This window comes from Schistocerca serialis, chromosome 8 (genome assembly GCF_023864345.2).
Source record: "Schistocerca serialis cubense isolate TAMUIC-IGC-003099 chromosome 8, iqSchSeri2.2, whole genome shotgun sequence".
Taxonomy (NCBI): domain Eukaryota; kingdom Metazoa; phylum Arthropoda; class Insecta; order Orthoptera; family Acrididae; genus Schistocerca; species Schistocerca serialis.
In genome coordinates, this window is record NC_064645.1 from 563060491 (window position 1) to 563076791 (window position 16301).

General features: G+C 36.0%; 1 protein-coding gene across 3 annotated transcripts in view; it reads right to left on the reverse strand.

The window, feature by feature from the left end:
* Positions 1-643: 643 nt before the first annotated feature.
* Positions 644-16301, reverse strand: part of LOC126416249 (STE20-related kinase adapter protein alpha) — a 34185-nt gene continuing 18527 nt past the window's right edge. For 2 of the 3 annotated variants that reach the window (XM_050083872.1, XM_050083871.1), the window contains exons 6-7: positions 4984-5244; positions 644-2575 (exon numbers count right to left, since the gene is read on the reverse strand). In XM_050083872.1, the coding sequence (XP_049939829.1) occupies positions 2502-2575; positions 4984-5244 (335 nt within the window). In that variant the 3' untranslated portion in view covers positions 644-2501. The remainder of the gene's footprint in view (positions 2576-4983; positions 5245-16301) is intronic. The other variant, XM_050083873.1, reaches the window with a different exon arrangement.

Sequence of the window (16301 nt, forward strand, 5' to 3'; positions counted from 1 at the left end):
TTTTAAGCAGCTACAGTTCCCGTCTTTCCACGTGCTTAACAATTGTGAATGCCATGATAACAGTTTAATTATAATACTAACCATGTACTTTATGAGTGCTTCGTTTCCATGAACATGGGATGTTTGAATGCCGACAGGTATTTAGAAAGTAAAAACTCTAATACTTGGACAAGTTAATTTATTTTTGCCCATAACTTCTTAATTATTAAATGACATCAGTATAAATGTACAAGAAACCTCCAGAAGGGCTTTCTCAAAACTGTGTTTTATGTTCTGTTTTTCACTGGAGAAGAGAGTATCACAGAAAGGGTTATACCTGAGGTACGTTTACTATCATGTGATAAATCAACCACAGTCTTGTTGAATGAGGCCTGTCTGGCATATATTTTTGAGATATTTAATAACAATGGAAAATGTAAATCTGTGATTGGAGGATGTTCTGTATCTGGGTTCTGCAGAATGTAAATTCACTTACTTAAGCACATGGTTAAATTGAAAAATATAAGATACCAAACATATACTGTTTATGCAGATGCCTTGTACCTGTAGCGTAAACTACACTCTTCTGAGGAGGAGAGGGAAAGAATAACAACGCAAACATTTTGGAAAAGCAGGATTAGTGGCAGCAAAGGAAAACACCAGAATGTGAATAAGTGAATAGCAAAAATTGAATTCCTGCCTTCACTGTGCTTTATTCATCTTTCACATTAGTTTTTTAATGATTGCACAAATGTACAATGTTTGCACCTAGGAGAACTCTTTTGATGATCACAGTAGCTTACAAAAAATTATACCACGTCTTGCAATAGTGAAAAATGAAGGATATTTATAAATACATAAAAATATATGCAATTTTTTTCACTATCTGCGAAACTTTGAACAAAGAAACTAGCATCATAGGAAAGGGTGATATTTTAATAAAGGCATTTGTAAAATTGGTCAGTTCATGTTACTATTTTATGCTGCTTGTAACAGAATCCATCATATAGTTCTCATACCTATTAAAAGCAGCAGCCTCAAAATGTGAAATAACAATCAATCCAATTTCTATCATTGATGCCCACAACTTATTAATTAGTAAAATATGTGATGGCATCAGTACTAATTTGTGAGGTAACACACTTCAAGGCGTGTTACATCAGATATGAAGTTTTAATACAGATATATGCCTGTTTAAAAGCAGGTCATATGTCATTACTATTGTAGATAAATTTGTGCCACTTATTTTGCAGTTCAGTACTGGCAGATTAAAGCAAAGGCAAATATACACAGATTCTGTTCCTTAGTCTTGATTACTCACATCTTTGTAATTTAATCAGATGGGCAGAAAAATTGATATTATACATGGGACATACAATAAGAATTTTATTAAAGACACACAATGCATCTCTCTCTCTAATAAATCCTTGAACACGGGACTTGCACTGAATAAATGCTTTTTACAAGCAATAATTAAATGTATTAATCTCTCTCTCTCTCTCTCTCTCTCTCTCTCTCTCTCTCTCTCTCACTCACCTCTCTTAACATACTTTCAAGTGGAATAATTTTTATTCTACCCTTTTTCATTGATAGGAAGTATTAAGCTTGTTCAAAAACAAGTGTACAAAGTCATACTCTGATTTTACTCCATTCACAAATTTAAGAAACTTAGCACCTTTAAATTCTGAAAGTGAACAGCTGAAATAATATCAATAAGAACATAGAATCTACATATAAGGATAAATCTCTTTCACAATAATGAGTACACAGCTTAAATTATTTTAAAGCTACTAATTAAAAGAATTTTGTACAACCCACAGATACTGAATAACACCACCCCACACAGCCATCCACATATCTATCACAAAAGTTTCTGCACATCTGATTACATGCATTTACATGAATCACTTTTTAGAATACCAATACAATGGGTTTTGTTCCCTGCCGTTAAAATTTGCACATTCTGTGAAATATGAGATCTTCAACATTACAAACCTTTTATTTGCTGTGGATCATAACCCATTTATATACACTGCTTCATTTAAAATATTTTATTTAGAACATTTGTACTGGCTCTTTATGTAGTGACTTGCTGTTTAGATAAAAGGTTTCAATTACAGTGATTTACAAAAATAGCAATAAGATATACCTCCATTACAATTAATAAAACTTTGGTATCAGAGGCTAAAACAAAGCAACAGACAGCCATGTGCTGACACTGCATGTGAAACCTTCAGTCTTCACAAACAACAGGAATTACTTTAAATTAATATTAATTCTGTATTTGTAATCACATAAACATTTACAACAAACTGGCAAATAATCCCTTCACAGAAGAGAGTATAATATGTTAGAAACATTAACATACACCACATCAACAAATAAGTTAGTGTTGTTGAAACAATGGCACTACTTGGCACCCGGAGTGGCCACTGTTCCTTTGCAAAACAGCAATGTGTCTGTCAGACTTTCATAGTGTTTTACACTCAACCACACCAGTTCCCAAAGCATGTCACACACACTTAAAAATTCCATTTTAAAGGTGCTATCTCTAAATCTGATAGTGATTCAGAAACAAACAGCAATTCTGGATCACCTGGAAAAAAATGGACTGTTTCAGTACCTGAAAACATTGAAGCAAAAGGAAAGGTAGGTTTCTCAATGAATACTGATCTAGTCTGATTTTTTCCAAAGACTTTTGCTACTTCATACATAAATAAATTCTTTTAAATGAGTTTCAAATGTTGAAATAATTTAATCTACTCTAGTTTAGTTAGGACTAACAAAACTATTCAGTGAAATGTGGGGCAAAAGCCTACAGTTTCGTGATTATCAACAGTTAACTCCAAGATGTGGAACCCAATTTCAAAAGTAAAATTATTAAAAAACAGCTATCATTCATGCTTAAAATCCTACAAAAAAGTACATTAACTAGTTCAGTAGAGCTTCTGCTGGTAGATTAATTCAATACAAAACAGAAAATTTGTGATACAATTACACAAAATTCTTTGCTACCAGTAACGAATTTCTACTTTGTCCAATTTTTATACTGCCAATAGCAGAAAAAACTATGACTCTGATCAATGTAACTATAGATACAATGCAATACAACAATGAAAATTAAATGCTAAAATTTTAGAAACAGCTGAAATGAGGGATCAAATATATGAATAAATGATGTGGCATATAAAGCAGCAAGATGAACTGTGAATAGACATGTCACTCACGGGTCTTTTATTAACATACACCAACCAACCGAGACAAAACATTGCTTTAATATATTGGTTAGAACAAAGAGGTTCTGACATCTGACATACTGCAAAAATAAATCAGGGATGATAAAAAGTGATATTATGGAGAAAGAAATACAAAATGATGGAGGTGCAGTGTACATGCTTAGATGCTAATCTATACTGCAAATGCCATGTAGAAATATGAAGGGAGTTTTATAAAAGATGAACAAGGGGTGTGCATGTGTGTTTTCAGAGGGCTCAAATATATGAATAAATGATGTGACATATAAAGCAGCAAGATGAGGAAAGGATTTGGGGAGGCTGTGAGGATGATGGCATGTGAGAAATCACGATAGGGAGGAGATCAATTAAGCGTGAGGGATTCAAGTGAGCAAATGGGGGTTCAAGTGAGCAAATGGGGGTTCAAGTGAACAAATGGGGGAGAGAGGATCAAGTGATGGAGGGGATCAGTGGTGATTAGCAGCTGAAAAGAAATAGTAAGTGGAGGCCTAACCAAGAGGGGAGTGGGGTTGTCAGAAAGACTGTGGTTAGAAAATGTTTGGCCTTTGCTGAATACACAATGCTCAGTGCAAGCTCAAGTCAGATGGATGAGGAAAAGTTTTCATTCCAATTACCAATGTTTTCTTTTACATTCATTCCGTACTACTTGTCACCTTTATCACCGACTTTAATATGTATTCTCATCTGCACACTGTTTTCTACTTGCCTATTTTTAAGTGATAACACATTTCTCTGAAGTGTTTAAATTTCCATTCCACAATTTGGACATTTTATACCCTATGCTCATCACTATCACACAGGCACCTTATCACCAAATATATTTTTGTGAAGAACGCTGAAATATAATGTATCAGTGCCAGCTTACACTTCTTCATTACTTGTTCTACCTCACTACAAACTGCTGATTGCTTTCACTGTTTTGGTCTTTCATTTCTGCATCATTGCCTTTATTCCTACTTCATATAAATTATGTGTATTAAAGAATTTAATTAATACATCTTGTATTGGCTTTACCATCACTGTGTGTCTACAAATTCAATTCTCCATGATGTTTTCAAGCTTGTTTTTACTGTAATTAATAATTGCCTTAATTTTACAAATTAGTCTTCTGGAGACACAAGTGAAATTTGCATAACTGCCTTGAGTGTGAAGTCTATCTGTTGTGTAGTTTGTAGCAGTTGCTACTCATTCATTCAGTGATTGTTTATATTCACTAGTAATGCAAAAAAGGAACAACAAATTACTTTCACATTGTTATCTATCTGTTCTCAGCTAAATTCAATGTGAAGTCTGAAAAATATCACAGAATTATAGCTGTATTTATTCACTCCCAAATATGAAAGATTTATCAGCAAAAATTGGGAGTTACATCAGTGCCATTTGTGCACTTGAGGTATTATATAGGAACTTACAGTACAACAGCACTAACATAATCTGTTTTTAAAAGCCATGGAGTGAAATTACTCTAAAACCATTTTCACAAAGAAATAAGTAGTTGCTATTACAAGAAATTTAAGAAATGGATGCGAGATATTACAAGTCTCACAGAAACAAAACAAAATGTGATAAAGTGCTATCTTCATTTCCATTATAAGTTGTGTAGCTTTTACCATGTCCTTATGCGGTTTATCTTTTACTGCTAACAATGATCCTTCCTTTTGTGAAACACAATCTCGTAAAAATTATCTTTTCATCACCATAAAGCAACAGCAATTTCCAATTCGTGAGACATGTTGCGGTGACTGCTCACCATAGCTTGCTGTCCTATTGTCAGTGAGAGGCAGCACAGGCCGCAGAAGATCAGGTAAGTGCTGGGAAGCCCGCCGACACTGCTTGAAAAATTGATGCTGTAACAACTGAGCAGCCGTTGGACGTGCTGATGGTTCTCGCAACAGGCACAACTGTGTCAAGTCATGGAATGCCTCAGAAAGTGTACGTTCCAGCATTGCACGTCTCTGTTCGTAACGGGCACTTGCCACTGTGTCACCGTATCCAATATGTTCTACTGAAACTTCAAAGAACAAATAAGATACATTGCATTTAAAAGTTGTGCCTTCTCATAATAGTATACAAAAATGAAGAACAGCACCCAAATTTAGAATTACAATACATAATAATGCAAAATAGAGAACTGGAAATGTACAAGACTAGAAAATATAGAGCAGAACTCACCTCGTGTGTGAAGCTGAGAGTAATGAATAAAACCTAATGAGCAAACTGAATCAACTGTGAGGCTGCAAATTCAATATTCCCTTTGGAACATTTGAACACTGACAGGACAGACTTGTATAGTCAAAGCAAAATATTTCCGTATATAACAGAGATGTAAGGATGTGAACAGAAAGTAAGACAAGGAAAAAATGATATCTGAGTATGAAAGAAAATGTAATTCAAAGCAACAAGGCAGTTGAGTCAGGGAGAGATAGACACAGATAACTAATGTCTGCAGAGGGAGAAACTGCAGACAAGTTAAGCAGTTTATTCTTTTGTGACTGCCAAAGTCATGCTCTGCAACATACACACAGCTGACTGACAGTCTTCAGAAACTCTCCTCATAATGTTGGTAAATTTGGAAGGCACTGGCACATTGCTAAGACTGCCCACCATGCAAAGCTTCGTATCTACATGTTAGTTTTAATTTTTCTAATGGTATAATTCAAATACATGTTTATTTGGTCTGCACAAATATGTTCATAATGCTATAATAGGTGACCTTACAAGGGCATTAAAGAATATTCTATATATTTTTGAGAGTAGAGAGAAGAGACAGACAGTAAACAACATTAATGTTACTCAGTGTCATTCATAAAACTGGCAACACAGTGAGCACACTCAGTCAGAGGAAGACTGTCACTTGCTCGGTCCCACAGATTCAGTCACTGAAATATTGGTCACAAAGTTTAATGTAAGCAGACAATATTGTACTTTGTGTGAGAGGCTAATCTTCTGGAGATAAGTTTAAGAGCACACTTCTTTCAACTGTGAACATACAATGCGAGGTGCACACCGTACATTCAAAGTTATTACATTACAAATGAAAATGAAGTGAGCACTATGAAGTTCTTAATTTGTAATCTGTAGTGATTCACACAGTATGAAAGAGATTCATGGAGGCAAAGCATCAACAAGTTACAGCATGACTGCCAAAGAAGTTTCTAACATGGAAACAAAACTGTGAAGCACATTTTCTGCAAGTAGTAGTTCTTTCAGAGATTTTATTAGTTGGAGTTTGAAAACTCGATGACCCATAGTTATTAAAGATCAATTGAAAAGGCATGAAATATTCTACAATGATATGTAGAAAGCCCAATGATGTGCCCGAGACGTACGCTACAGCACAATCACAATACAGCACAACAAATTCTCAAATAGACTTCTACAGGTACAAACAGATTAATTGTGATGTGTATATATTTTGAGACTCCCACTTTGACGGGGGGGAAGGGGGGGGGCGAGGGGGGGGGGGGGGCGGCGGCTACAGAAAGAACTACCTTCATATCACCCTACAAAATTCAGGAAGAGAGAGAAAAATCTCTTAAGCTGTCAGGAACAAGTCGGAAAAAATTGTTAAAAAGTCAAATGTTTTGTGAAGTGATTTGTCAAAATAAGAAATAAAATACATTACAGAAACATTTGATGTGTCTCTGAATGATTCTAGAAATCATGCCAAGTGAATGTGGCGCATTAAATATTTTTCTAATCTATTTTATTTCTTACTATTTACCAAATCATTTCACATAACATTTGTACTCTAATTTTCATTTGCTTTTTAAATGTTCAAGTTTTGTTCAGAAATCATGAAACAATGTATCTAAATATTGATCAATATTCTATTATTGTTACAGTATTAGATCACAAGAAAACAAAGAAGTTTCAGTTTATGCTGTAATCCGATATTTATTTTTTCAACATGAAAGACAGAAGAAAAGAATTCCGGAATTTCTACACCCATGTGGCTTTTTATGCACAAAATAACTAGGCCTTGAAACAATGAACTTCTCGGCACCTCATTTACGTAGCTGGAAGCAGCTGATCGTGAAATATTTCAATTTTCCCTCAAATCACTAATTCAGTGTTTCTTAATTACACTGATCACTTTCAAGCAAGTAATTTTTTATTTTATTTATTTACTTATTTTTTGGGCAATATTAGAGCTCTTGCTGGTCAATTTTGTATCCTATTTGTCATTTGTCCATTTCCCTTCTTCATTGGGCTATGAAAATTTGAACAAAAATCAAATGTGTAATTTTTTTCGCACTGCTCAATCATCTGACCAAAAGCCAGTCATCTTAAATTAACTGTATAGAACTCACAACATTTAAACTGATAAGATCAATTCAGCTTCGAATAGCTATGTTAATCCATTTATACAGATTTACCAAGATTGGAGTTGAGCAACATGTGTCAGACTACAGTAAAGAATGCAAAAAATACTATTATAGAAAGGATTACCCCAGGTGGAAATAACAGAACATTAGGGACAAAAATGGGTATTTTGGACTAACCAGGATGTTGTATCAGGTTACCAAGTTAAATTAGTATTACATATTTTATTTCCACTTCCTGTTGCCTTTATCCTTTTCATCTTCATCACATTTGGTTTCTATCAGCCAATACACTAGCATTACTACTGTGCACTATCTTCTGCAGAAAATATTTCATTCTGCCCTATCACCTGATCACAAAATGCTCCCATTTATTTATGTGGCTAACATGACAAGGACAAATTATTCTCACTTAATGTGAGAAGTTCCCAAGCAAATGAAGTTCCTTTAATATTATGGTAACACTCATTCACAATAAATGTAATTCCACCTACACTTCTATGTCTTTTACAAGTGCTCTCTGCAATGGCATACACTCCTGTGGCCTACAGGGACACTAAATAAAATTTTATTCTTTGCTGTAGATGGTTACCTCTTTGGCAGTAACAGCACGGTCTTCATTGTGCAAGAACTAGCAAACACATTTCTGGTCTTTCCTTGTCAGGGAAACAGAGTGTATGATGCAGTAGTTGGAGAATAAGATATACCTACATGTGTAACAGCAATCAGAATTCTTCGCACAAAAGCAGACAACTGAGTTTCTGATTGTTGTTTTTCATTATTTATATTGAGGCACACAAAGCATTGCCATTAGCATCAATAAACAAATAACCAAAGTCACAAACTAAAATACTAGTACCAAAGTAGAAGAAAATCATGACAACATCCTATGCAACACTCTCTGGTTGTTGATCTGCTAGATTGTTTCTCTGAATTAATATGTACCCTGGTAAACAGGTGAATGAATTGAGTCTTGTGTCATCTGGACATTAGTGTCCGCTGGGCATACACACTAGACAGTTTTTAAGACCATTCAGATAACACTTATTCCAGTGTCCTCAATATAACTTCTATTTATTAATTTTTATTCATCCAAGGAACATCTCACAAGGATACAGGAACGCTAATACATAAGTCACAACCTATTCTGAACGAACATGCTGAATCTTTCTGGTAACCAGGTACTGAGAACACAATCAAAGAAAACCACACAGTAGCCATGACTGCCCATTTGAAGTGCATCCACATTAATTGACATTTAAAGTTGGTATTAATTATCAAACACCAATTTGAATGCATGACCTTGGACAGAGTCTTTCTTTTATTCCAGTAAATCTAAACTAATTTTGGGCATGATATCCCAATCACTTCAACAGTGCACAAGAATGGTCACACTCATGTACTATATGCAGTCTCCATTATAGATGAGCTACACCTTCTTAAAATTCTCTCAATAAACCAGACAATTTATCTTCCCTATTACCGAGCTTATATGCTCATTCCATTTCATATCACTTTGCAATGTAACGCCTAGATATTAAATCGATGTGACTTTCAAGAAATACACCACTAATACTATATTCATACATTATAAGCTTTTTTTCTGACTCACCTGCATTATTTATTTATTTATCATATGGTTTTCTAACACTTAGAGTGTAGAGCATAATATATACAATATCTTATAAACAAACAGAATATTTATGTAATCTGTCAACCTGGGAGTTACCACCAGGAAGTCTACTGGTCTTAACACCTTATGATCTTGTGGGACATTCTTCTGTGGTGTGATGGCCTGTGGTTCTCCACAATCACAAAGTGGTGATGGATGCTAACCCCCTTTGTGTAAAAAATTAGCACATCTGCCCTGTTGGGTTCTAATTCTGTTTAGCACTGACCACATTTGGCGTGGAAAGTCAAATCCTAGCAGTTTTCAGGTGACAGCATATTATTATTTTGTTGTTCAGTACATTCTTGAGTCTATGCATTAGTGAGATTGAACTTGCCTTCCACAGCGACCCTTGTGTTTACTATGGATGGTCATCTAGAGCAGAGTCTTTTGTGATTTGCATCATCAGTATCTTGATGGATTGGTAGATTTTTATTATATTCATTAATGACTGCATTTATGCATCACAGTTGAGGAGGTGGAATGTGTCTTAGCCATTCTGGAGGTGTTGATCTGATAACAACCGCAATCATTCTCAGTGTTATTTAGTTGTACATCTATATTTTGTTGGTATGGGCTGTTTAGCCAAACTAGCAAAAACCTGAGCAAACCTATGGAGGATTAGATACCTAACCTCAGTGAGAAACAAGGTCGGGGCATACGAGAGTGGGGGAAATGGTCTTCCGAAGAATAGGGGGTTGGAATAAGGGCTAATAACCAATACCTAGAAAAAGTCTTATTGCGAAATATCAGGGAAATACAGCCAGATGGATGTTATGCTGAAGACATGGCAAACTAACAAGGAATATGAGAATTTGATCATGGAACACACTGACATTATACAAAAATGGAGCCTTTGGAAGTCTGAATGGAACACCAAAAACTTACAAAATGGCTACCACAGCCTTGCAAAAGGCAAGATAGACTGGACAAAATGTGTTCCAGAAACACCAGTGTACTATGTACTAAAGCAGCCACAATAGTGAAGACAAATTTGGTGTGGTATTTATAACCAAAGCACTGAACTACTAGTAATAGGATTTAAAGCAATAAGTCCAAGGATACAAATAAAATGGAAAAACTGCAGGCTCTTAAATGCACATGCCCCTGCTGAGGGGAAGACGAGGATACTTTCTGTCAGGGAATGGAGCAAGCTTATTGACAGTGTTAAAAAAAAATGATATAAAATTGTGATAGGAGATATGTACAGTAAGGTATGGCAAGAATGGATCTTCTCCCCTACCACTGGTAAACACAGCCTCCATAAAGAGAGTAATAACAATGCACTCCACCTGATAAATTCCGAAGCACCACTTAACACGACATTCTCTAGCTCATGGTTTAAGCATAAGAACATACAAAAGTGACTTTGGTGTCACCAGACAACAATACTGGGAACCAAATTCATCATTTATACAAATAAAAATAAAATTATGTTTGTTGGTAAGAGCATCAATTGAGCAGGGCTGGACACACATGGCTAATTTTCTTTTAAGAATGTTCGTAGCGGTTCAAATAACCTTTTTCGGGAAAAAAAAGTTAGAAAAGTTGTCCAAAAAATTGGAAAATTAGAGAAAGTCTGAATGTGCTTTTTCTATGGAATTTTTGTACAAACTCAAGATTACAACTTAAGACTCAAATGATGGATGTACATAATTCTTTTCTTTATGATCCTGGAATTGTTTAGAGAGAGAGAGAGAGAGAGAGAGAGAGAGAGAGAGAGAGAGAGAGAGAGAGAGAGAGAGAGTGTGTGTGTGTGTGTGTGTGTGTGTGTGTGTGTGGTCAATTGTAATAATGGAAAGTCAGATAATTCGGTCAAACTTCAAAGTGGAGAAAAGAAGAAAAGAAATTGTTTGTCTGACTTAATTCAATTGAGACTAAAATTTTGGAAAAAAAAAAAACACATGGTTATAAGTCAATCACATTCCATGCACATCACACATTTCCAGCATTTCAGCACTGTAATGTGAACAGAAACCATCTTGCATGTAATATTCCCCATTGGTGTACTTCTGAATGTACTCTTCCTCAAATTGAATATCCATGGCCACAATACTACTAGATACAATGGTCACTCAAAATGACATTTTTCTCATTTTTATTTTGTTTACATATTTCCAATGGGTCAATGCCAGATAAAACCAAAAGCTTAAAGAAATTCTCTGCCCACTAACACATACACTCCCGAATCATACTGTCATCGTTAGAAGAGATTATAATGTTCAACAACTGGTTTGGATAACTACAGTTTTGTAAATGGTAGATGTGGTAAGACGTCTTGTGAAACAATACTATAAGTCTTCTCTGAGAACTAATTACAAGGGAAGGCCACACTGTTTGGATCATGGATTTACTTTAAAATTTGTACACTTTTAGTAATCCATTTGGACAACATTACGTGCAAGGGTAGTACGGCATACTACTTAGGCAATTAAGGGGAATTCACAATAGAAGTTTTGTGTGCTGAATAAGTACCGGTGTGTTGCAACTCTGAGCATGATGGGATAGCATCCAAGTGGATAGTGTTCTAATTTCGTAGTCCGTGGAACCATGGATCAAGTCCTGCTCGTCCCTTTTTTTTCCCAATGCCTATTTTTTCAACACTCATCATACTCTTGATTATGTCATATTATTTAATATATATATGGCATTTCAAAGGCAATATAATGAACAAACATGTGTATTTTTATGCACCTGTATTGAATTGCCAAGTAATTTGGCTGTATTCTGATTACAGTTATCACAAAAAAATATTACATTTATAACTATAGAGAATGAAATGAAAAAACGCATAATGTTCCCCAAATGTGCATGCCTGTCATGAATCGTGAAATCACTTACACCTGCAATTGTGTAATGTACCCAGAACTGCTGCATACCTGGATGCTTTGACGTACAGACACAGAAAAGGCCCCATTTGGCACTTAACTTGAGTAGCAGTGAGACTAGTGTAAGTGTGAATTTTTTGAAAATCACATCATCTACATTTTACTGCAAAACTGGAGGTGTAATCCTCACAGTCGCAAAAATCTTCAGTTTCACATAATAGGCTTTCTTCAGCTACTTCGTCGGAATGAATGGGGTCCTCATCAGTAATAAATGTCTTTCCTCCTAACACTGACAGTAGATTGATAAAATTCTTCTCCAATTGCCATTGCACCTGCAGAAATTGTTGCTGATGATTCTGTACCAACGAGGTCAGCTTCTTCAAGAAAACTATCACAGTGAATGAAGGCATCTTTTAATTGAATTTTGCAAGTGCATTATGCATTGAATCTTCATGACATTCATCATCTGTAGTAGCTGAAGACTCTGGAGTGTCACCTCCAATTTTGTGATTTGCAAAAAATTCACACATACACTAAATTTTACCGCTATCCACATTAGCTGCTGAAGGGAGCCTGTGTCTAAGTCTGCAGGTTGAAGCGTCCAGCTCCAAAGCAGTTCTGGGTGCCTTATCCAATTGCAGGTGTAAGGGATTTCACAATTCACAACAGGCATACATGCTTGGGAAAACATTTTGCATTTGTTCATTTACTTGCCAATAGTTATATTCTTGTAGTAATTAAAAATCGGTAAACAGTCAAATAATATGGAAATTCAATAAAAGTACATGCAAATACACATATTTCTTCATTATATTATCTTTCAAGTGTCATAGATACGAAATAGTATCACATGGTCAAGAATATCTTCAGTGTTTGGAGGGGTGCTAACCACTTTGACACCACCACCTCATGCTCAGAGTCGCAATGTTCTGGTACTTACTCAATGCATGAAATTTCTACTGTCATTTTCTTGAAATTGCCTAAATAGTATGTCTTAAGAACTTACATTTCAAATGTTCGTATGATGATTACCAAACAAGAAAATGGAAATCTTGCAGCAAAAATCATATTTTTGACACCGCTGCACATATATAAATAGATTATTTCATCTTTTGTTTTTTAACCAATAGAATGGCATTTTCAAATTTTGAAATATTATGATAGATAAAGAATGATGGGAAGAAAAAATGAGGGCAAGTAAAAAAGTTAATAAGGTGATTAAAAATTATATGTCAAAGGAATAGAAATAAAAAAATTACATTAAAACCCAATAACTAAATAAAAACTATGATCAATGTTATTTCAATGAAGGCTTTAAATATAAATTTTCAGTGCATCTTACAGATTCAAACCCACAACCTCTGACATATGGAACTAGTATTGTAGCCATTACGCCATTAAAGTTGTAGTGCATTCCATGAAATTCTGAAATTTTTTCATTGATTACTCGCGAACAATGGCCCACCGAGGTGAATGGCTGCAGGGTGTGATACCTAGGATCTTGTAAACTACATCACCATACAGATAGTTTCAAAAAGTTGATTCCACTGCTCGGGACCTCTCTCTGTGAATTCAAATGCAATGATCTCTATGACATCCAGCAGGGATTCCAAAAACATATGGGCCACCAAAACCCACACGCTTTAATATCACAATATAATGAAAGCCATGAATAATGGCAATCAGGTTGATGCCACATTTCTCGACTTCCAAAAAGCATTTTACTTTTTACCACACCAACCCTCATTACCCAAGTATGATGATATGGGGTATCAAACAAGATTAGTGATTGGACTGAGGAGTTTTTGGTAGGGAGGACATAGCATGTTATCATGGTTGGAGAGCCATCAGCAGACAAAGTAATTTCATGTAGGCCCCAGAAAAGTTGGTCGGTACCATTGCTGTTCTTGTTGTATATGAATGACCTGCCAGACAATATTAAACTTTAAACGGTTTGCAGTTATCTATTACAAAGTAGTTTCTGAAATAAGCTGTAAAAATATTCACTCACCTCGTAAGATTTCAAAGTTGAGCAAAGACTGATAATCTGCTTTAAATATTCAGAAATGTAAAGTTGTGCACTTAACAAAAAGCATGATTGTTGTCTCCCACAACTACAATATAAGTGGATCACAGCTGGAATCATCATGTAAAGGTTCAATTACAGGTATAGCAGATGGCAGAATTCAGCTCATTGGAAGAATGCTAGGAAAATGCAGCAAAAAGAGCTAGATCATAAAACAATTGTGCAAACAAATCTAAAATATTATTGAGGTGTGTGGGGCCCATAAGAAATAGAACTAATAGGGAATATTGAAAATGTACAATAAAGGGTAGCATAAATAATCACAGAATGTTTTGGCCCAGATGTCACAGTCATCACAATGGTGAATAACCTGAACTGCCAGAAGCTTTCAGATAGATGCCAACTAGTGACATCTACTCAACAACTCAAGGTAAGCACTGTTCACCCAGCATAAACTGAAAGCAATGGTGAGACTCATGGAAACAAAGTTTAAAAATGTCCCTTGCTTGGATTCACAAATACAATTTATGCAATATTTTTGATTTAGCCTTGCGAATTTCTAATGAGCCTCAGCAGGCTTGGTAGCTTCACAATCTCTGTGCATTACAATTCAAGTGAGGCCTGATGTTACCTGAGCGGTGGTCTGAACAAGCAACCACTGGGTTTCCTGCAAGCATTGTTACCTATTACTCCAGGTTACAAAAGTCCCGCAGTGAGCTGTAGAGTTAGGGGAAGTTTACGAGGGACTTCTGCAACCGATGTTAATGTATAGCTTGGGAGGGAAGGGGGAAGAAGGCTGTTAAATATGCCTCGTGGCGACAGTGTGCAGGAAGTTAAGCAGTCAGGATTTGATAGCGGGCATCCAGAGATGCCGTTAAATGACAAAACAGGAAATTAAGTACAATGAACACGATATATTTCAATATACAGAGTACAAAGGGCACGCCTAGGGTCAGAAGTTAACAGGTTTAGGCCAGCCTAGGAGGTCGAATAATTAATTAAAATGGGCAACAGAAGAGGAAACTGTTCATGTTAACTTATGTTGGTGGCCAGTCATGAAAGGCAGAGCCAAAGGCTCTGCTTTCCAAAAAGACGTCTGTTCTGCTCGAGGTCTGGATTACAAGAGGCATAAATTCGCTAACAGTTGCAGCAGAGGGCTCAGGGCGTCTCCTGTCAGCCACTTTAACTGGACAGAACCACCTCAGTTTTGAAAGGCAAGTGACTTGTGTCCCATAGACGTGGTATGAATTACTCTGGGGGAAAACTTGTAAAGATTCCACTGGGCCTTTGAAATAAATTTCTTAAATCAATTCCCTAAAATATTCCTTGACTGGCTGCCATCTTGTACAGAGCCAAATACAAGAAAAAGTTATCTTCTTTTCTGAAGCTATGGGAAATGTGTTTGTGATTAAGGTAATTAAACAATTATGTATGTGGTTCATAGTTTTAGGTTATCTCCATACTATAAACAGCTTTAAAATTTTGTAACAAACATCGCAAAGGCATACTCCAGTCGGTGCAAAGTTGAGGAACAGATCTCAGTGCATATTGTAGTGCACAGTGTAGAAAGCATGGAAACTCAAGCAGGGCAATACACAAGTGAATGTGCAATCTGTGGGATTCCACTTTATAACTAAGCTGAAATTCATTAACATCACTGAAGATAGCAAAGACTATATCACGATGTAATACAACAATTGTTTTTTTTTTTAAATTATGGTTTTAGGGTGCAAAACTGCTACAGTCGTAAGTGCCCATTCTGTGGCTTACTGAAGGGTAAAAAATCGAATTTTAAATTGGCAGCAATGGGATCGAAACTCTCAAGGGAGTGAAACTAAAAACGAAAGGAAAACAGAGAGAACTGCTATTGAAGAAGGGTTGTGTTCCATGAAAAAGAGCTTCAAATGACCGATGTCATCTCACTGACACTGATAAACTCAAGGACACAATCGGCTGAGTGCGTGTCATCTGCTAAAAGGGAATACAGATCAGCCAACAGCTGTAAAAGGGCATGTAGCGGATTCCGATAGGGGCACTGAAGTAAAAGGTGTATCACTGTCCACGGTTGAGAGCAGTGGGAACAAAGTGGGGGAGGATCGTCACTTAAAAGATGTTGACAGCTAAAGAGACAGTGCCCTATCCAGAGTCTAGTTGAAATTACCTCCTCCCGCTAATGAGGCCGGGAGGAAGAGGTCCAAGCACAGGGAAGAGGTTTCACGT